This window comes from Leucoraja erinacea, chromosome 5 (genome assembly GCF_028641065.1).
Source record: "Leucoraja erinacea ecotype New England chromosome 5, Leri_hhj_1, whole genome shotgun sequence".
NCBI lineage: Eukaryota > Metazoa > Chordata > Chondrichthyes > Rajiformes > Rajidae > Leucoraja > Leucoraja erinaceus.
Genome location: NC_073381.1, coordinates 30,435,549 through 30,459,082, shown reverse-complemented (window position 1 = coordinate 30,459,082; position 23,534 = coordinate 30,435,549). Strand labels below are relative to the sequence as shown.

Here is a 23,534-nt window from a genome sequence, read left to right as displayed (position 1 = left end):
TTTTGTGTTTTCATTGTGCCAATCACACGAGATGTCAACCAAACAGGCAGAAAACATTGACATAATGCAAATTTATAGATCAAAACACAAAAATGGTTTTAAAATACAAGAATAATTTTCAGTTGGTACTAAAACTCCTCATTTTTGTTCTATGATCATTTTTTAATGAAGCTGAAAACTGAAATGTCAGTAGAATTCTCCAGAAAGTTCAAGGAAGGTGAATTTTGCAGCATTTTTCCAAATATTTTTTGTATGTGTTTTGAGAAACCAAAGAATAATCATGGGAAAACAATACAATTTTATTCATTGACAACTAATTTTCAGAAATATTAATTACAAACAATACACTTTGTGTGCACACTTAAGTTTTCAAAATACAACATATGGACTTTTACACATACCCAGAGCTGGAAACTGTAAACATAATAAAAGGAATTTCAAGCTTTCGTCCATTACGTGAAAATAGAGAATTTTCCAAAGATATGATGAGTTTCTCTTGCGTCATTTCACATTCTTATTACGTACATTTGCAGAAAACGTCTTTCTACGATCATTTGTAGGGCCAAGGTAGATTATAAAAACAATCCTGACATGCTCTGGAGAACAGCTTTTCTACTTGTTACATGTGCATAAACAAGAGCAAACCAAATCACTTTCAAACGGAATGACTTGGTTTAGTTTTCATGGTACAGTTGTCTACTAGCATTTGTTATTAAGCTGAAAATATGACGGCTTACTGGTGAAAAAAATATCAGTTTGCCACTTTAAAGATATACCATATATTTCAAAGTTGCAATATATTTTAGAAAAGGCATTTACAGCTAGGAGTTGACTATCATTTTAACCACATATCTACAAATAAGTAATGACTAGAAAGTACAATTATTCTAATATTTTATTTCTATATCATTTAAATATTTATTCAATTATTTAATGAACATGGCAACTTTGATGTGGAATGGCCATATTTGATGAGTTTTTGGAAGGCAAAACATACCTTGCTGTACACTTTAGATTCAACTGACTTCCATTGGGGAATTGGATACAAACTTGGGAAACTTTGCAGGGATGAGAGGGAAGAACAAGGGAAATTGTAAAGCTTTTTCAATGTCAGAAGGATGAGATAAGTTAAATAGCTTCATTTTTACAGTATGATTCTGTATGTAAAAAAAACTTCGTCTTATCACTTAAAAGTTATCAGAATTTTTCAACTTTTACTTAAATAATGTAACTTTAGTTTACCAGTTTGTAAATATTGTGTGGCTGAAAATTAACATTTATATTTTCATATACCTGTATTTCAGGAATATATTTTGGAATTACTAAATATACAGTTTCCTACTTTGTTAAACATTTTGTATTTTATAATAGGAGTACATTTTGAAATTCCTGCACTGAAGCAGAGAAAATTGGCAATGAAAGTACAATATAACAGTATCACAAATATTTCAATTCCAGTGTCAAATGTAGAAGTACACGCTAGCACAAAAAAACCTGTAAGTCTAAACACAACAAATTTGCACATTATTTTCCATGAGGTTAGTAATGAGAAAACAGGGGGTGCCGTACGATGGCTGCCTTGCCGACGGTCTATCGGTCTATCTTTTTCCTTCATGTTTTTAGTTTGTTGTAAAATGTATGTTTTAGTTTATTTTTAGTTTTGTGTTATGTGGGGGGAGGTGGGGGAAACTTTTTTTATCTCTTTCCTCAACGAAGATGCGACTTTTTCTGTCGTATCTCCGTCCGCACTGCGGCCTAATATCGTGGAGCTAGCGGCCTATTGCTGGGACCTTGGGAGATCCAACCATGAGAGCCTGTGGACTTAACGTCATGGAGCTCGCGATCCCTTAGCCAGGGATTGATCTCGGAGCTCCAACTGCGGCAACCCACGGACTTTAACATCGTGGAGCTCGCTGTCTCTGGTTAGAGACTGGCTTCGGGAGCTCCAAGCCGTGGGAGCTTCAACTGCCCCGATCATGGGTGTTTTGATCGCCCCGACTGTGGATGGTTCGGGGCAATTGGAGGAAAGAAGATAAGACTTTATTGCCTTCCATCACGGCGGGGAATGGGAAGGTGCCGCTGTGGTGGATGTTTATGTCAAATTTTTGTGTAGTTGTGTGTCTTGTTGCTCTTTTGGTATGACTGGATGGCAAACTAAATTCCTCATATGTTGCAAAACATACTTGGCGAATAAATTATGATTATGATTATCTCCAAATCGGAGTCCAGCTGTGGAATTTGTTTACAGTCTTAAATCAGTGATTGAAATGTAATAATGAGACTGGAAAGAATAGTAGATAGGATTGAAGTCATCAACAGAGTCCCATGATGTGCACTGTGATGCTGGAAACTCATCACTGTGATGATGCAGAATAATAATCTAATTTATTTAATTTATTAGCTGTATTTCACATCAGAATCTATTATAGTCAGATGAGAAAGTAATATTACAACAAAATAATTTAACCAAGCTGTTTTCAATTCTATGGTGAGTTATCCATTGATAGTTTGTTCAAATTGTAGTATTTATAGGCTTTCGATTTTGTACTTTGCTATAGTTCAATAAAATATGAAAGCAACAATGAAAATTTGCAAATACATCTATGTACATGACTCTTAATAATATTTAGAAATCAAGTTATCTTGTAAAGTAATAGAATACTACTTGCAATCGGGAATAAAATTATCCTGGTATATATCAAGAATATGTGGAGAATAGTGTGCTAAATTGGTGCATGGAGAGTACACGGAAAGTCCAGAGCACAAATCAATGTTGGAGGACAGAGGCCTTCTTTGGATTGTGGGCAGCGGAAGTATAGATGGAGGAATGAAAAGAACCAATGGGGATAAATGTGAATGGAAAGTGTGTGCAAAGATGAAGAAGGAAAGTTAAATGATGTAGGATGTGGAACTTTGGTGGGGAAGGTCAAGAGGGAATGGGGGGAGGCAGAGGTACAAAGAAGGACGATGGGGAGTAGAGGGAAAGGGGACAGGACAGTGATGGGAGAAGGATGTGGGTCGGGATAAATGGGAAGGATAGAAAAGGTGCTGGAAGTCAGAGGAAATGAGTCAGAAGAGGTGCGAGGAAAATGAAGTGAACAAATGGATAACATCAGTCTGAAGAAGGGTCTCGACCCGAAAAGTCACCTATTCCTTTGCTCCATAGATGCTGCCTCACACGCTGAGTTTCTCCAGCATTTTAGTCTACCGTTGATTTTTCCAGCATCTGCAGTTCTTTCTTAAACAAATGGATAACTGGAACAGGTTGGGAATGGGATATAATGCCTGTTGCGAAAGGTGGAGTGAGTCAAATGTACAGTAGAGAGATGAGGGTCTGGTGATGGGGGCAATAATTTGTAGCCAATGGGGAGGAATTGAGGCAGAGGAGAACACGGCACAATACTTGTAGATTGATGCTGTTCAGCCACTAACCACATGTTGCTAGCTTTACTAACTCCACCCCATCACCAGAGCTATAACAGCACTCCCCTCCTCCTGCAGTCAGCCAAATGCTGCACGAGGTCCCGACGGCTGACAGCTTCCAATGCTGTGCTTGTACAACAGTGATTATAGTTATGTTTGATCTAATGATCTATTGTCATCAGTCTCACATCATTTACATGGTGTAGAAGTGGGATCATGATAAGCCCATTCATGCCGCTCCCGCTCGCCTTCAACGCATGATGCTGCAATTGCAGGGTTATGACTTCACGATTACTTACAAGAAGGGCAAAGACATGCACCTTGCCGTTGCCCTCTCTCGGGCCCCACGGGCCTCCTGCAAACAACACCCACACGAGCGAGAAAGCTTCACGGTCCTCGGTCAACTTCGTCTCCAGCAGACAGCTACGCACCCTGGCTACACACACTGCCGCCGATGAAACACTTCAAGTCCTATCGTCCGTTATCAAGACAGGGTGGCCTGACAAGATATCCAACATGCCCATGGCGATGCAGCCGTTCTTCCTCTTCCGTGACGAACTGGTTGTGCAAGACGGTGTCGTCGTCAAGGGCCACAAAGTGGTGGTGCCCTCGTCGCTAAGAGACGAGTACTTCACGGAGGCACACAGCGGCCACCCCGGAGCTGACGCCACGCTCACTCGTGCCCGCGATCTCTTTTACTGGCCGGGGATTGCAAAATACATCCAGGATCGCGTAGCCTCATGCCCCGCCTGCAACAGCCTCCTACAACAACCCCCGCCAGCACTGCCCTGGACGTCGCTGGCGGCAGACATCTTTGAGTGGTGCGGCAAACACTATCTCGTTCTCGTCGACTCTTTCTCCAATTGGTTCGAGATCGACCAGCTACACTCCCTCACGTCCGAGTCTGTCATACGGAAGATGAAACAACACTGCTCTGCCTATGGGACTCCGGTAAGCCTGCAAACCGAAAATGGCCCCCAGTTCAGCAGCCACACGTTCAAGCTTTTTGCTGATCGATGGAACTTTCAGCACATCACAAGCAGTCCAGAGTATCCACAGAGCAACGGACTCGCTGAACGCCCCGTCAGAAGCACAAAGCACTTGATGGAGCGTGCACGTATATTTTACATTTGGACATTTACCTGGACCTGCTGAATCTCCGGAACATTGCCCGGGATGGTGCCCTGGGCTCACCGGCTCAACGCTTGATGTCTCGCTTGACAAGATCTCCGATTCCCATTGCACAACAACAGCTGATCCCCCGAGTGCTCAAACCTGCTAATGTCCAGAGACCCCAAGAGAAGAAAGACATACAGAAGCGGTCCCATGACCGTTCTAGCAAACCGCTCCAGCCTCTACTGCCTGGGCAGGTCGTCCACCTTCGCACCACGACTGGTCACTCCCGCTTGGCCACTGCGATAAACTCGGCTGACGAGCCACGGTCGTACATTGTTGATTGTGATGGAACTGTTTACCGCAGAAGCAGACAACATCTTCTTGCTGTGAGAGATCCACGACCATCACCCACTGGTCCATATGCTCCTCCGCTCCAGTTCCAGTCGCCATCTCCTGCGTCCACCCCTCGCTCCCGTATGCCTCCCACCCCTCCGCGGCTCTCGTTTACCACTAACAACGGGGCCTCACCCATAAAATCTTCCCCTTTCGGTCTCCACAGACGGGTTCGGGGACGTCCTCGCCTCCTGGTCTTCGTTCTCCTTTTCTCGATCGATGGGGGGGGGGGCGGGTTTGGTTCGCACGCGCTCAGGCCGTGTGAGTCGACCCCCAGACACATATGGGGAATATGTTTAACATGTGCATGCCACCCCATGTTTGACGAGTGTGTTGCATTTAAAAGGGGAAGGATGGAGATTGATGCTGTTCAGCCACTAACCACATGTTGCTAGCTGTAATAACTCCACCCCATCACCAGAGCTATAACAGCACTCCCCTCCTCCTGCAGCCAGCCAGATGCTGCACGAGGTCACGACGGCTGACAGCTTCCAATGCTGTACTTGTACAACAGGGATCAAGTTATGTTTGATCTAATGATCTATTGTCATCAGTCTCACATCATTTACAATACTCACTTCGAGTATTACATCTACAGAGGTTTATGACTAGTGTTGGCACATTGAGAGCAATTTTCATTGAATGACCAATGACCGGGTTTTCTTTAGGGACACTAATTTGAGGAAGCAGGTAGACACAAGGAATTGCAGATGCTGGATTACAAAAAAAAACACAAGGTGCTGTAGTAACTCAGCAGGTCAGGCAGCATCGCTGGACAACATTGACACGTGAAGCTTCGGTCAGAGCCCTCCTTCAGATGGATTGGAATAAAGGGAAGAATGCCAGAAGACTTGTTGTCTGAGATGCTCCAGCACTTTATTCTTTTCAGGAAGAGGTGTCATATTGAGGCTCATCAGTTTGTGGATTAAAAATTGGAACTTTCACTAGGGGTGTGTGTTGACTGTACAATTTGACAACCAATCTCTCTTCCTGTCTTGGAATAAACTAGAATACAGGATTAAGATGAGCAAGCAGGGTGTCACTGGGCTGTGCATTCTGAAATTAATGGATGAACATTTTTAGAAAATTTTACATGGACTTGTTTTATTCTCTTAAGGTGAGGTGATTTTAAAGTTCATCTAATTACATTTCTATTTGAGAATTTGCTCATCCAAGATTCCCCCCTCCCCTTCAGTCTTTGGACTGAACATTGTGATCTTCCAACAGTTTAAATGTGCCTCTGCTGCTACCTAGAGTCTACGTACTGGAATTGCATGCTGGCTCTCAGGAACTGTATCCACGAGAGATCTCTAAACCAAATGCTATTTGCAGCAGCATCCACAGGTGCAACTGCTACCACAGGTAAATAATGTTTTTAAATGCGCCTTTTTTGACCAAAATTTCATAATAGGAGGCTATTCAGCTCTTTCAGTATGCCAACTTCCACAGAAATCTCATTTCCCCACTGATCTTCATTTTCCCTCACATGCAACTGAACTAATCCCTGATTTTCCCAACAGCCATCTATACAAGGTGGATTTATTACAGCCATATACCTCACCAACCTGCACGTCTGTGGGATGTAGGAAAAAGCCAGAATGCCAAGGAGAAACCAATGTTGTGACAGAGAGTGAGCAAACTTCACATGGGCAGCACCAGAGATCAGAATCAACGCCAGGTTGCTGGAGCTGTGAGACAGCTGTAATACCTGCAACCCCAATGGTAACCAAAGGGGCTTTCAATGCTTTTTGTTACATTAGTATAGTGGGTAAATTATTGTACTAGCTGAACAGTTCTGGAGCATTGGTTCCAAGAGGAGAATTTAAATCTCCCAAGGCAGCAGGGGGATTTTAACTTCGAGCAATCAAATCCTTCCAGAATTTGACACAAAAGTTGGTTTCAGCAACACGAATCATGAAACTACTGGATTGTAGTAAAATTCTTTCTGGTTCACCAACATCCTTCATAAGAAGGAAATCCTCATCTTTACTGACCCCACCCATTTATGACTGCAGATCCAGTGTGTGGACTCTGCTGCCTCATCAGTTTGGGGGCAATAAGGATAAATAATATACCGTATAATTAGTAATGTCCATGTTTCATAGAGTGCTTTTCAATTCAGAGAGGGTTTACTGGATTAGTACTTCCAATTGTGGTTTGTTTTATTAGAAAAGAGTGGCCAGATTAGGCTTAATATACAGTGGAGTTTAGACGAGGCAGTGGGGTCTTACTGAAGCACATGCACTCCTAAGGGCTGGAGAGAGAGACTGTGGATGTGTTGTGAGTGGATTCAGAACAGTTCAACATTTAACCCAGAACGTGGTAGATTTTTTTATTTTTCTGAGGGTTGATGGTCTTTAGGGAAGCCTTTGATTATTGTTTAGGGCAAAAGTTGATAGATACTTGATAATCAAAAGGATGAAGGGTTACCACAATCGGAGATCAATGTGGATTTGAGTTGTTTGAATGGCTGAGCAGGCTTGAGGGGCCAATGCACCCAATTCATATGTTCATGTAGATGTTGTGATTTATCCAACAATCTTTAAATTTACATTGGGTTTAGACAAGTTAAAAGCATCAGCACTCTTCATAAGAATGCAGATTATCTGGAGAACATGTTTTTTTTAAATTGTCAAATCTTAAGCGACATTTAAACACTTAAAATTCCATAAATAAAAGCAGTGATTCTTTTCTGTTGTGCACATTGAATTACTTTCACAAAATTATACAAATATTAAGGCAGTGAGACACGAGGCCCCATTAATCATGACTGTATCACAGCTCATATTCAAACATGTGCCATGAATGTAAATTGCTTGAGCACAAGGTATGATTAAAGGACCTTTTTGGTTATATATATACACATGTTGCTTGTTAATATATGAAACCCATCAGTAGCATCAGCAGCAATTAAAAAATAATCAAACCTTCATGCTGGAATTACTTTAACACTGTTCTTGGAAACAAATATATTTATAAATAGAAAATTCACTCTGTAAAAAAGGTAATGATTTGATAAAATGAAATGTTTACAAAAAGGTCCTGCAATAGATTCATCCCAACAATTAAAAAAAAATACTGATTCAATATTTTGTGAGAAATATGGACTTTAATCCCCAAAGACGTCAAACCTAGAAGTCAGAAAAGGCCTTCAAATATTTACATTAGAAAGATTTTAAAAACGGAATGATTGTACTTCTGAAAACATAAAGCAAGTATCACCTTTTTCTGCCTTTAAGGAATTTCTAATGTTTGTCTTGCTGATATAGTTGGTACCAAACAAAATAAATTAATTTATAGGAAAGGCTCATCACAATGGCCATTTTGGATATTTTTGTGACCACAGGGAATAATAGTGTATTAAAAAATCCTTTTGCCAGCCGCTACTCTTTACTTCTGATACAGGTCCAAGCAGTAATTTTATATTGAAGTAATTTTTTTATATAGTTTTATGAGTTTGTGGAAGAGTACAAGACCAGCATTTAGCTCACTTGGAAACCACGCATACCTTTGATATCCATATTGTACTGTTAGCTCATCAAATCTTAGTTGACATCAAAGCTACCAAGATGGTCCTTTACAGGACTGTCTACAAGAGAACAAAATCGGATATGGGATTTTAAATTTAGGCTGTTAACCAGTAACACTTGACGCAAATAATCTGAATAATGACGATAATTTGGGTTTTGTGCAATTACCTCAATGTCAAAATAACCTGCCAAAAATTTATGAAAAATGCACCAGGCAGCAGGAATCCAGGACAGAGGGTAGGAATAAGCAAGAAATTGGAGGAGCAATCTAAATCAAGTAACAATACAATGGGATCCCCACAGCTGGTAGTAACAAGAACTATTTCTCACTGTTGGGTGGGGAAATGTAATTGGAGTGGCAAGGTGTGATCCAATTTCAGTTAATAAATGCCAAGGAACATATAGGAGGCAAAATAATAGTGCCTTTTTTATTTTTTAATATGTTATAATGCATCAGTCAAGTATTTTCTTTGTATTTGCCAGCTATTATATTTCCCTTTCAGATATAATGGTCATATTGTGTCGTCTAAACTAATAGAGTGATGGCAAACAAAAGTTGAATTAACATTTCACAGAAATGTTACGAAATAATGTTGCGATGATTATCTGAATTTCTTATGCACAAGGCCTGACACTAAATACTTTGGCTTAGAATCAAAGATGAATGCAGTTAAAATGCAGGGAAATAGCATGGAACAGAATGAATAACAAATGTTGCAGAAATATACTGGGGATCTGAATACAATAGAACAATTGTCACTTTACCACGTCAACTTGGGAATTAGGAGAAATTATGACAAAAGGAAACAAGAACTATCTGCCTGCCAGGTACTCATCAAATGAATTCAAGGCATTACCTCAGATGAGAATATATTGTTTTACTTTGATGCTAGATGGTTGGAGGGAACTGACAGGAAACCATATAGTATCCCTACCCCTAAAGCTTGTCTTATTTTAACTCCTCCACCTTAATAGCTTGAATCTAGTCCACTACTTCCTCAGCCTGACCCTGATTGAACTATAAGTGCATGGATGAATAAACCATTTGTTAAACCAAAACAAATGAATTCTAATCCCCTTGGACCTAATGAAGTACAGATGAGGCCTATACTTGTGGTAATGGTGGGTGAGAACAAATAGGGTAATGAAGGGTGATGAGGACTAATACTTTTTTAATATGGATTAATTAATTAAAGATGGAATTGACATGTTCATTGTGTAGATCATTAACATCAGATATCACATGGTCAATGAACAGCCCAAGGCCACACATTTGGAATTGTAAAGTTGTTCAGGAACTGGGGAGCTTCCTCTGTCCTGAAGGAAACCTAGAATTAGCATAAGGATGAGAGCAATATAAGGAAGTGATCTGAGATGGCCTTGTGAACAATGTGAACATATGAAAATATGAATGGGGGTTTATGTGGAGGGAGAAATTGTGGGATGGTAGGAGGGCAGTTAATTTTAGAGGATCAAGAAAAATGAATTGAGTTTGATTTTGCAGAGGCTGATGGAAGAGAGCAATGAACATACTTCTGTGAGAATTTGTATTTGGTAGTCAGGTTACAAAAAGGTGGAAACATGAAATAAGACATTCACTGGATGGTTTCAAGAGAGAGTTGGACTTAGAGGCTAAAGGAATCAGGGGATATGGGGGAAAAGCAGGAACGGGGTACTGATTTTAGATGATCAGCCATGATCATATTGAATGACGGTGCTGGCTCAAAGGGCTGAATGGCCTACTCCTGCACCTATTTTCTATGTTTCTATGGTACTCAATGGAAGAGAAATTGCCAGAGGAGTAAGGTGGATAAACCAAGGTATGATCTTGCAATGAGCTACAACACTAAAGCAGCAAATGATGGAAGATATAGGCTTCATTATTTATTAGCAATGTATTGTACTCCTCAGTCAGTCAGACAAAGCTCACAAAGAGCGTTTTCATGTTGTCTTCAACATGATCAAGGAATTCACTCCAGAAATTGGGCAACAATTTCTTAAATAGGAATAATTCAACTTTTTAGGCCTAAAAATATATCCCAATCTCTGCATTATTTTGTCAAGATGGAAAAAAGTTTTCTAACAGCAGATACCAAAACTGACTGCCAGTTTTTAGTATGACTTCTCGATCTCAGTTAATTCCCACATGTTTATGTTGCTAACTGTCTGAGGGATGTAGCATTTATAACAAAAAAAAAGCTTACAATTTAGGAGGCAGTACATTTTTATAAATTCAGGCTTTGTATTCAAATTGCTCATATCTAATTGAAATTATCACAGATCTTGCAGAAATAAAACTAAAATGATAGAATTGGAAATGTACTTCCAACCATCAACTGCATGGTGGCATAGTGGTTGAGCTGTTGCCATACAGAGACCCAGGTTCGATCCTGACTACGGGAGACTTCTCTGCATAGTTTCTATGTTTTTCCCGTGATGCATGGGTTTTCTCCGGGTGCTCTGGTTTCCTCACACAATTCAAATGGGTTTGTAGATTAATCGGCTTTGGTACAAAAAAAATCATAAAATTGTCCCTAGTGTGTAGGATAGTGCTAGTGATCGCTGGTCGGCGCAGACTTGGTTTGTCCAAAGGGCCTGTTTCCATGCTGCATCTCTAAATTAAAACTGAACAACACCATTGCAATGAAATTATTGGAAGGAATGATTCTTAGTCTACGTACGACTCTATGCCATATCCATCAGGATTGATAGTGCTTGAGGTGTTACTTGAGAGTTCAGTGACTCATTTTTCTTCTCACAGTTCAGTGGTCCTAAAGTGCAGATTTGCCACAAACTAGCACAGTAACTGGCCAGGAGGGCCCACTTCCTGATTTCCTTTCGAACAGCAGAGCTGAGATTCAAGCCTTGATGTTTTAAACCAGATGCAATGTAAAATCATTTAGTCTAAGGTATATCAAATATTGAAGTTAACCATCTGTCTCAAATTCAGGCAAGTAAAGACATTTCAAAAATTCTCTTAAAAAAAAAAATTTAAGGCAGTGCATAAGATAGATGAATGGCTACAGGAATTTTCTTGATGTATTTACATTTGATTTGGTACCATTCTACCTAGTTTCTTTAAAAAAAACCCCACTGGTTTAGACATTGAAATATGTTCATAGCTCAAAACAAAATTGTGTTATTTCTGGAGTGCTTATTTTTGTAGTGTATGTTTTACCGGGGAATTTTCATTCCTCAGATATGTCGTCCAGTCAGAAAAAAGAGTGGCTTATCCTCTTGCGAGTTAGCAGTCTGGAATTCATCTCTTAACCTGAACTGCCACTCATCCTCCAGCTCCAGTCTTACAACAGTCTGCCGAAGAGAACTACGATCTTGACAAATGACACAGAGTGTGGCACCTAAACAGATGGATGCGTAAGTAATATTAGTCAATTATGTTTACAGTAAAAATTGTGTTAAACTATTCCTTATTCAAGCCTGTATTCATACAAAAGGCACTGGTGTTAAATATGTCTGAATTTAGTTTAGAAATCACAAATATTTACAATTTATCTTTACACAAGGCAACATCAAACTTCAACAATGGAAAATTAAATATTTGCATCCAAGCATTATAGCCTTTGATAACAATAATGATTCTCATAAAATTTGTTAGACTGTATGAGAAAACAAAATTCTATTGGAATCTTTCATGTTTTGCAGAAAGCTTTCAGGCTCAGCTTTAACCTTGCCAATGCTAAAGCAGTTCGTTTTTGAGACTTCTGACTCCCATGCTAAGGAACAACATTTCCTTAAGCCTACATGACAATGTCAGATATTATTATCATAATATGTTTTCCACTATACCTATATTCGAGAGTTTTTTGTAGCATTGGAATTAATTCTCATGCTCGATTCAATTAATTATATTAATTCAAGTAATGCAGGATAATCAATTCTGGAAACCCAAGGGAATATAATTGCAAGAATCTGGATTAATAAAACAAATGCATTTAAAAAGTGATGCCATATTACCTTTTAAAAATGCCATATTACCTTTTAAAAATGTAAATATCAAAAGTGAAAAGTTAAATAAAACCCCGACTTACCTTTCAGAAAATTGAATTTCTTCAAAATACTCGCTGTGACAAATGAGTCACAGAGATACAGGAGGAGGCCGCTGAAAGCAAGGCCGGAACAGTTGATATTTAAAGAATGAGGACGGGAGCTCACAAAGCAAACTGTAATCTGAAATATCAAATATGGAGACCGCAATTTGATTTTCAGGAATCATTTATGCTTTTAAATTACACAATTGAAGAAAATAACAAGCTAACATCTGGGAATTAATACAATTTTGAACACTGGTTGCAATTGGCAGAATAATCATGAGACATAAATGATGCATGTCAAAGAGTTAGAGTCACATAGCATGGAATTAGGCCTTTCAGCCCAACTTATCGATGTTGACCTAGATGCTCATCTATGCATGGGCGGAAATCCGGGGAGGAACAGGGGGTCACGTCCCCTCTATATTTTGAGAGGTGGGGGACAATTCCCCCCATGTTTGTAATTTGAATTTTGAAGTTTGGGTGAAAAAAATGTATTCAAAATCTCCGCTTTCCGCAAGACAGTGGGGGTGGGACTGATGATCGAGGGCGCCGATTGGAAGAGAGAGACTTCGGTCAGCAGGCAGTGTGGGGGGGGGGGGGGGCTAGGCATGATGATTCAGCGCAATGATTGGAGGAGGGAGGTGTCGGTCAGAAGTGGAAGTAGGGGGTGGGATTGAGGATAGAGCGCGGTGATTGGAGGAGGGAGATCAAAGAGCGGAGCTTGAATCGGCCCGTTCACGGGGCCTTTCATCGCTGGCCGCGGCTTAAAATCGGCCACGGGATCTTCCATCGCCCCGCGGTCAAATTGCTGCATCGAGGCCCCTGATGTTGAAGCCCCCACCGGGGGATGGAAGATCCCGCGACCGGTTTTAAGCCGTGCCTGGGTGATGAAAGGCCCCGTGAACGGGCCAATTCAAGCCCCACGATTCGGGGCAGACGAAGTTGCTGTTGCTGGGGTTCGGAGTCGGTCACCAAGCAGGTCAGCTCCCGATGTTACCGTCCACAGTGTCCACGGCCAAAGCCTCCGAAACCTTGCGTGTGTGCGTGAGTGAGTGTGTGTGTCTGTGCATGCAGCCACCAAGAAATTGTGCCCCCCCATGTTTTGATAGCAATTTCCGCCCCTGCTTATGGAAGATCCCATTTGCCCACGATTGACTGATATTCCTTCAAGCCTTTCCTATCCATGTACCTGACCAAATACCTTTTGAATGTTGTTATTGTACCTGCCTCAACCACTTCCTCCAGCAGCACATTCCATATATGTACCACCCCTCAGATTCCTATTAAATCTTTCTCCTCTCACCTTAAACCTATGTCCGCTTGTTCTTGATTCCCCTGCAATGGGGAAAAAGGCCGTGTGCATTCATCCTATGTTCCTCATGATTTTATACAACTTTATAAGAGAGAGTGGATGCGAAAGTGGGATAACATAGAACTAGCGTGAACCAGTATCAGCAAGGACATGGTGGGCCATAGGGCTTGTTTACATGCTATATCTCTAAGTATCTCTCCTTCTGTGCTCCAAAGAACCTGCCCAAACGCTCTCTGTAACTCAGACCCTCGTAAATCTTTTCTGCATTCCGTCCAGATTAATGGCATCTTCCCTACAGCACAGTGAGCAAAACTGAGCTCGATATTCCAAGTGCGGATTCATCAACACTCAAACAGCTGCAACATCCATCCTGACTCAATGCCGTAACTGATGAAGACCAGCTTGACAACCACCGCGCCTACCTGCGACTCCACTCCTCAGTTGAATCACGCAGTGGGAATCAGAGAGCAACAGTGAGAGCAGATGACACTTTAACATCTGAACAATGGCATTTCTGGCACAGGCTCCCAATGCCGCACTAAATCGCGAGACTGAATTATAGGCACAAACTTGTGGAATAGGATTCAAATCTTCAAATTATATTGAAAGAGAAGGGAAAACAACCTCAAGGATTTTTCCAGAACCACCACCATGTCCACTTGTGACACCACGTTCAGGGAATCATGTATTGGTATTCATAGGTCCCTCTGTTCTACAACACTCCCCAAATCCCCACAGTTCACTATGAATGTCTCTCCCTGGTTTGACTTTCTCAAAATTCAACACCTTACACTTATCTAAATTTGCCATGTGCTGAGGTATGGCAAACACAGTGCCCTCCATAATGTTTGGGACAAAGACCCATTATTTATTTATTTGCCTCTGAACTCCACAATTTGAGATTTGCAATAGAAAAAAAACACATGTGGTTAAAGTGCACATTGTCAGATTTAAATAAAGGCCATTTTTATACATTTTGGTTTCGCCATGTAGAAATTACAGCAGTGTTTATATGGAGTCCCCCCATTTCAGGGCACCGTAATATTTGGGACACAGCAATGTAATGTAAATGAAAGTAGTCATGTTTAATATTTTGTTGCATATCCTTTGCATGCAATGACTGCTTGAAGTCTGCGATTCATGGACATCACCAGTTGCTGGGTGGCTTCTTTGGTGATGCTCTGCAAAGATTGTATTGCAGCCATCTTTATCTTATACTTGTTTTTGGGGCTAATCCCCTTCAATTTTCTCTTCAGCATATAAAAGGCATGCTCAATTGGGTTCAGATCGGGTGATTGACTTGGCCACTCAAGGATTGACCATTTTTTAGCTTTGAAAAACTCCTTTGTTGCTTTAGCAGTATGTTTGGGATCATTGTCTTGCTGTAGAATTAACCACCGGCCAATGAGTTTTGAGACATTTGTTTGAGCATGAGCAGATAGGGTGTGTCTGTACACTTCAGAATTCATTTTGCTACTACAATCAGCAGTTGTATTATGGCGGGCGAATAAGCAATCCATGCGTGGTGAATCAAAGATATCTTTATTGTTGAAGTAAAGAGAACACACACGCGAATGGCGGTAAGCTGACCCGGGGTTGAATGTTGGCCCAGAATGAGTGTCGACCCCCGACGGGGGTAAAACGCTAACCTCCGCGTCCTATCAACCAGGAACTGTCGTCCCGTGTGTCGACCCCAAGCATGGAAGCGATGTTTCAGGCCGACCGCAGCAGCGACTACTGGTGGCCGCCCCTTGCATTTCCTGGATACGAACAGGGCGGGTGGCATTGACGGGCTGTGGGACCCAAGCGATGGCGGTAGTAACACCATTTTGCCATACCGGGGTCGTTCAGGACAGGCGGCGCAGTTGAACTCCCTGCGGACGCAGGGTTTCCGGACCCTCCAAGGCACCGCCGATAGGGGGGAGGGTTGACCTGGGGCTGCATACTTATACTAGGGTACATCCCTAAACCTCGTGATACCTCCTTCTCCCCATTACCCAGTCACTTGACACTACCCCAGTGTGCCAAGGGTTCCCATAGGAAGCAGCCTAACCACCGGGTGGCGCCACAGTATTATCAATGAAGATAGGCGAGCCAGTACCTTCAGCAGCCACTCATGCCCAGGCCATAACACCCCCACAGATGAGGTGGTATGCTTTGGATCTTGGGCAGTTCCTTCTCCCCTCTATACTTTGCTCTTGCCATTACTCTGATACAAGTTAATCTTCATCTCATCTGACCACAAGACCTTTTTTCCAGAACTGTGGTTGCTCTTTTAACTACTTCTTGGCAAACTGTAACCTGGCCATCCTATTTTTGCGTCTAACCAGTGGTTTGCATCTTGCAGTGTAGCCTCTGTACTTCTGTTCATGAAGTCTTCTGCGGACAATGGTCATTGACAAATCCGCACCTGACTCCCGAAGAGTGTTTCTGATCTGTCGGACAGGTGTTTGGGGATTTTTCTTTATTATAGAGAGAATTCTTCTGTCATCAGCTGTGGAGGTCTTCCTTGGCTCAGTCCCTTTGTGATTAGTAAGCTCACCAGTACTCTCTTTCTTCTTAAAGATGTTCCAAACAGTTGATTTTAGTAAGCCTAAGGTTTGGATGATGTCTCTAACAGTTTTATTCTTGTTTCTCAGTCTCATAATGGCTTCTTTGACTTACATTGGTACAACTTTGCTCCTCATGTTGATAAACAGCAATAAAAGTTCCCAAAGGTGATGGAAAGACTGGAGGAAAGACTATGTACTGAGCTCTCTTATACCTACATTAATGAGGCAATTAAACACACCTGAGCAATTACAAATGCCTGTGAACCCATGTGGCCCAAACATCATGGTGCCCCGAAATGGGGGGACGATGTATAAACATTGCTGTAATGTCTACATGGTGAAACAAAAATGTATAAAAATGGCCTTTAATAAAATCTGACAATGTGCAGTTTAACCACATGTGATTTTTTTCTATTACATATCTTAAATTGTGGAGTACAGAGGCAAATAAATAAATGATGGGTCTTTGTCCCAAACATTATGGAGGGCACAGTAAAGTTCAATCACCCAGCTGATCAAGATCCCGCTGTAATCTTTAATAAAGTTAAAATAGATAATCTATGATACCATCTATTTTAGAGTCATCTGCAAACTTACTAATCATGCCTTGTACATTCTCAACCAAATCATTGATTTGGATGAACAACAACAAAGGGCCCAGCATTAACATTTGAGGCACAATACTAGTCATGGATCTCCAAATCTAAAGCCAACCTTCCACTAACACCCGCTGTTGTTTCCTATCATCAAGCCAGTTACATTTATCTAGAGGAACCTAGCATGTGCAATCTTATCAAAAGCCTTGTTGTGGTTCGTATGGACTATGTCTACCACCTTGCCCCTCATCCCGCTACTTGGCAAGCAATTGACTGGACGAGAGAGGAAGTCTTAATCAAAGTTAGTTCATAATAAGGGGAACAAATTAACTTTTTAGGTTTGGCCTTCCAGTATCCCTAATTAAACTACATACAAATGTATTTCAGAAGACAGGTTTCAGATTTATTTTTATATTCAATAGGTACTTGTAGAAAATTTGTTTGAAATAAAAGCAGCCTCACTCAAATAATGTTGAACACTAAGATCACGGAGCAAAATGTGATGCAAACAGCCACGAAGGTTTCTTGTGCAGCAAATAAAATAAGTGTTGATAATAGCTCCATGGCGAGGATCTCATGATAAGGCAACCTCTCCTATCCTACAACGACATTAATCTTCAACATGCTGACTTTTGCTGAGTCTTCTGACAGGCAATGCCATGACACTAGTCAAAAGGAAAGTTGATGAAATAAATTGTGGTCAGAAAGGATGAGATGAAGAAAGAATTTGGTTGGGGAAGGAGCTGACATAAGTTCTACTTTCCCGATGCAACCACCCTCACTTGCCAGACAATAACATTCCTCTCAATTGTAGGCTGGAAAGTTCTTGTAAAAGAGCTGGAATTAAAGCTCTAGGAAGTGACATACGTGAAATATGCTGTTACTTGTGATAATATAATTACCTGCGACTCCTTGACTCTAATATGGTGCAGATATACTACGTGAAACCACATCACATTCTAATTTTGAAGTTTAATAAATTATATCAGTACTCAAGACTGTAATTATTAATGAGGGGGAGAGCGGGAGCATAGAATTTACAATATTGATGCCATACCTCGTGTCCCAGGTTAAGATAACAATCTATTGACAGCACTGGATGACTGTCGTTCTGCATAGACAACGGGAAAAGGTTGTTGCTGGTTTGTTGCAGATATCTTTCGAGCAGTAACTGGGCTGGTGCAGCTAAAAATGTATGTTTGCTGTCTGGAGCACAGATGTACTGAGATGGAGATATGGACATAGGTACATCAGGAATCTGTAACACATAGAATTGTATTCAGTGTAATCAACAAATGACAGCTTTTTTGAGCTTGTACATAAGATATACAGATATGAAAGTGTGACCGGCATTCTACTCATTCAATGAGATACTAAAATAAGGGATGGGAAGCAGAACTGATTGTATACAATGTCTGACAAAGGAGTAGAGATGCTATTTATTTTTAATTCAAAATTTGATAGAAAGTTAACGCAAGGATAAGGAGGAGGAATTGAGCCACTTTCCCTGATGAGCAGTTCTTCAACAGTTCGGCTTGAAACAATTGATTGATCGACATCATGCTCACATATAATTTGGTGTGAAAGGTATAAGCCTCAGCCAAGCTCCCAGGGTAAGTGTGCGTCTGTTTTATGCAATTGGTCCATTTATACCACTCAGGGAATAAAACCTTGCATCTTTGCCTATAAATGATCACAATCCATGTAAGATGTGGTTGACTTTACATTGCTTCAGCCCAGTTGACTTTAAATTGATCAGTTATCAAACAACCAGAGAAATGGTTATCATCAGAACCATCTAAATAGAAAATAGGAATAAGCAATAAATGCTTGCATTATTTGTCCGTCCCATTTCTAAAACCCATTTCCTAAGAATGAGGAAGATAGGTCATATTTTTTCTGCCTTCATTTTGTTGATACGGGGAAAGATTGAAACTTTGCTCATAGGTTCTCTGCTTAATTGATAAAGGTGTGCTACACCTCGTTAAACGGTAGCACAAAGGCGACAGGCATTCTAATATTAGTCCGATAGTCTGTATTAGTTGACTGTAAATTAACAATCTTCAAATACTACCATAGCCTCCACAGTATTTAAAAAAAAAATCAGACCAGCACAGTGATGGTTGAGCCTTGTAATGACAAAATGTGGGTATGTAATCATTTTATTTGTAATTAATGATTTCATCTAGCTACCTTCAGAATGCTAGGAAAAGGCAGAATGAGAAAATTCTAAGTTCCTGGGTGGCACAGTGGCGTAATAGTACAGTTGTTGCCTTACAACACCAGATATCTGAATTTGATCCTGACTATGGCTGCTGTCTGTACGGAGTTTGCATATTTTCTCTGTGACCGCGTGAGTTTTCTCCGTGCACTCCAGTTTCCTCCCACATTCCAAAGACATGCAGGTTTGGAGGTTAATTGTCTCCTGTAAATTGTACCTAGTGAGTAGGGTAGAATTAGTGTGGGGTAGTCGTTTGCCAGTGCAGAAACGGTGGGACGAAGGGCCTGTTTCAGAGCAGTATCTCTAAACTACACTAAATTAAAAAAATAGTAAAGGTAGAACAAAAGGGGACTTAATCAGCATCCATTCAATTTTTTAATCTATTCTGAAATTTTCAATCTCAACCATTGGGAAATGTAAAAAAAGTTCAAATTCATAATGTAATAAAAACATTGCAATGACCAGCATTTCAGACACAGTGGCAGAGGGGGACCTATGCTCAATGTAAGGGCAACACTGAAGAAGCACCCGGACTGATGTCAAGGTTAACCAGCAGATTTGTACATCCATCACTGTACTTCATCTTTACTGAGATGAGCACAAAGTATATCCATTGATTCATTACAAAATTCTTAAGGGATTGGACAGGCTAGATGCAGGAAGATTGTTCACGATGTTGGGGAAGTCCAGGACAAGGGGTCACAGCTTAAGGATAGAGGGGAAATCCTTTAGAACCGAGATGAGAAAAACATTTTTCACGCAGAGAGTGGTGAATCTCTGGAACTCTCTGCCACAGAGGGTAGTTGAGGCCAGTTCATTGGCTATATTTAAGAGGGAGTTAGATGTGGCTCATGTGGCTAGAGGGATCAGGGGGTATGGAGAGAAGGCAGGTACAGGATACTGAGTTGGATGATCAGCCATGATCATATTGAATGGCCGTGCAGGCCCGAAGGGCTGAATGGCCTACTCCTGCACCTATTTTCTATGTCTATTAGAAATAAAAACAGGAAAAAGCAGGAAAAAGTATTGGTTGATCTACTGCCGTTATTGGAATTTGAATTATTCATCAAATGGTTATATTCCCTTTAGAATACCTTTGACTTGATGAGAAATGTTCTGTGTCCGCCAATGGCAATTTGTTTCTTCATAACACTGAAGCGATTAAAACGACAGATAAGAAGACCGGCACTGTGGACTCGGAGGTTGAAATCCACATCATCACAGGTAAATCTGAAACAAAGTACACCTTTTGTTTTGTTTTGCTAAAGCATGACAGGCAACATTTCTTGTGAGCAGAGCTAACTAATTAATGTTGTCATATTTCAGACTCAAGCCAACAATTGCAATGCTGTTGGTTGACACATTCACACTGCATTGATGGGCAGCTAGATGTACATTTCCCCATTGTCAATGGCCCTCCATTCTGTTTGATGGATAGGGTCTGTCACTTCTTGAAGCTGCCAAACACAAACCAATGCCACACAACTTATTCGTAGTCAGAGCTGTTTCTCTTGCAGCAGCAGCAGGCATATGTGTAAGATAGTCTCCTGACCTCGAACAACATCCAGGATACTCTAATCTGCTTTCATACCTGATACCTGGCTTTTGGAACAGAATTCTGAAATGGTTTCCGAGAATGTAACGCTCTCAGCTAGATCTATTTACACTAATTGATAAGCTTAGATGTGCATATCTACCCGAGGATCATCCCATTGATTTCAATAGGTGCATTGGAGACAGCAGAATGGGCCAACATCGCTAAATAAGAAGTTTAGTGCAAACAAATGAGGATGAATTTTAAAGCAGATGCAACTAAATTTGCTTATAACCTAAAGTATATTGTTATCACTTTGAAGTCAAATTAATTGTCAAAAGTAATTATTTTAATGAGGTCAAAAATGTTATTATGAAATACAAGTTTTGGTGAAAATATATGTTAGCATCTCACTGAGTAAATAAGCAACATTAACCAACTCACCGGTTCTGATTGTACTGGACATTTTGAGTCAAATCCACATTCAGCATCAAAAAGTCATGTAGATGACAGCGAGAGAAAGGCTCCGTAAGGTATGGACTGCTTACTTTACTGGACCACTTCCGGAAACCACAAAGGGCATAGCGTGGGATCTGAGTAGTCACTTCAATGTGCTGGAGGACGTGCTTCAAAGAAACATTTCGCTCTACAACTTTCGGTTCAGCAGATACACTGGATATAAAAAATATGAAACTTAGTTAATAAGGGTAACCAGTCAGAGCTGACTACAGGCAGGACAGTGTTATACCATAGACACTGGACTGGTCTATAGGTCAGCGAAAACACTAGCTGATATACACTTTTCTGTACATTTAAATGAGTACATCTATAATTTTCTTGAGCTGGTAGTTCATTGTAGTTAATTTAGAAGCTTAAAGCCCACTTTTCCCCGTTTCCTTCATAACATAAGAATTTCCCACACAGATTACTGACAATAGACAATAGGTGCAGGAGGAGGCCATTTCGGCCCTTTGAGCAAGCACCGCCATTCACTGTGATCATGGATGATCATCCACAATCAGTACCCCGTTCCTGCCTTCTCCCCATATCCCCTGACTCCGCTATCTTTAAGAGCTCTACCTAACTCTCTCTTGAAAGCATCCAGAGAATTGGCCTCCAGCGCCTTCTGAGGCAGAGAATTCCACAGATTCACAAACCTCTGTGTGAAAAAGTTTTTCCTCATTTCCGTTCTAAATGGCTTACCACTTATTGTTAAACTGTGGCCCCTGGTTCCGGACTCCCCATGCTGTTTCCTGTCTCTAGCATGTCCAAACCCTTATTAACCTTATATGGTTCAATGATCCCCTCTCATCCTTCTAAATACCAGAGTATATAAGCCCAGCCTCTGCATCTATCAACATGTGACAGTCCCGCCATCCCGGGAATTAACCTCGTGAACCTACGCTGCACTCCCTCAATAGCAAGAATGTCCTTCCTCAACCTTGGGAGACCAAAACTGCAAACAATACTCCAGGTGTGGCCTCACTAGGGCCCTGTACAACTACAGAAGGACCTCTGTGCTCCGATACTCAACTCCTCTTGTTATGAAGGCCAAAATGCCATTCGCTTTATTCACTGCTTGCTGTACCTGGATGCTTAGTTTCAGTGACTGATGAACAAGGACCCCCAGATCGCGTTGTACTTCCCCTTTTCCCCAACTTGACCCCATTTAGATAATAATCTGCCTTCCTGTTTTCGCCAGTTCTTGAATATCAACCGCCGAGGTTATTTTCCCATCACTTCTAAACATGATTTGAAGATTTTAACTTTATTCCACAGGTTTGTGCTTATAATCCAGCCTGACGCTTCAGTGCAGCATTGAAAGCTTGTGCTGCTGCCAGAAATGTCATTGTTCAGACATCAAAGTGCCACCTGCTCTCACTGTTGCTCTCCTGATCATGCTGCTTGAAGGAGTTGAATCACAGGCGGACAGGGGGGTGAAAAAGGCTTTTGTCAAGCTGGTCTTTACCAGTAACAGCTTTGAGGAGAGAAGTTAGGATGTTATGTTGTAGATGTACAAGATGTTGGTGAGGCTGCACTTGGAGTATTGTGTCAAATTTTGGTCACTCTGCCAAAGGAAAGATGTCATTAATTTGGAAAGAATACAGAAAAGATTTACATGGTTCTCAAAATTACAGGATACAGTATGTCAAGATACAGGATTTAAGAGACTGAGATATAGGTGAGGACTTTATTCTTTGAAGAACATGGGGTGCTCAGAAAGAAGTATATACATTCATGAGTTAATTTCAGCTAGATAAAAATGCTGGAGAAACTCAGCGGGTGAGGCAGCATCTGTGGAGCGAAGGAATAAGGCGACGTTTTGGGTCGAGACCCTTCTTCAGACTGATGTGAGAGTGGGGAGGGGGTGGGAAGAAGAAAATGATTTTTCCAGCATTTTTTGTCTACCTTTGATTTTCCAGGATCTGCTGTTCCTTCTTAAAATCTTCCTTTCTTCTCCCCGCCCCCCCACCCCCCCACATCAGTCTGAAGAAGAGTCCCGACCCAAAACTTCACCAATTTCCTTCGCTCCATTGATGCTGCCTCACCCGCTGAGTTTCTCCAGCATTTTTGTGTACCTTCGATTTTCCAGCATCTGCAGTTCCTTCTTAAACAAAGTTTATTTCCACTAGTGTTTTCTCCAACACTAAAACAATAGATACAATGAATGTAGAGTATTTTTGCTATAATTTGGGAATCAAGAACTAGAGGCCTTCAGTTTGGGTTTATTATTGGCATGTGTATCAAAGTACAGTGAAACATTTTGTTTTGCATGCTATCCAATCAGATCAGATCATACCATAC

The 23,534-nt window shown here is 41.0% G+C and overlaps 1 protein-coding gene across 1 annotated transcript in view; it reads right to left on the bottom strand.

The window, feature by feature from the left end:
* Positions 1–278: 278 nt before the first annotated feature.
* greb1 (growth regulating estrogen receptor binding 1) overlaps positions 279–23,534 on the bottom strand; it is a 207,486-nt gene continuing 184,230 nt past the window's right edge. The window contains exons 30-34 of the mRNA XM_055635321.1: positions 21,174–21,401; positions 20,290–20,425; positions 18,032–18,232; positions 12,512–12,650; positions 279–11,821 (exon numbers count right to left, since the gene is read on the bottom strand). Of these exons, the coding sequence (XP_055491296.1) occupies positions 11,658–11,821; positions 12,512–12,650; positions 18,032–18,232; positions 20,290–20,425; positions 21,174–21,401 (868 nt within the window). The 3' untranslated portion in view covers positions 279–11,657. The remainder of the gene's footprint in view (positions 11,822–12,511; positions 12,651–18,031; positions 18,233–20,289; positions 20,426–21,173; positions 21,402–23,534) is intronic.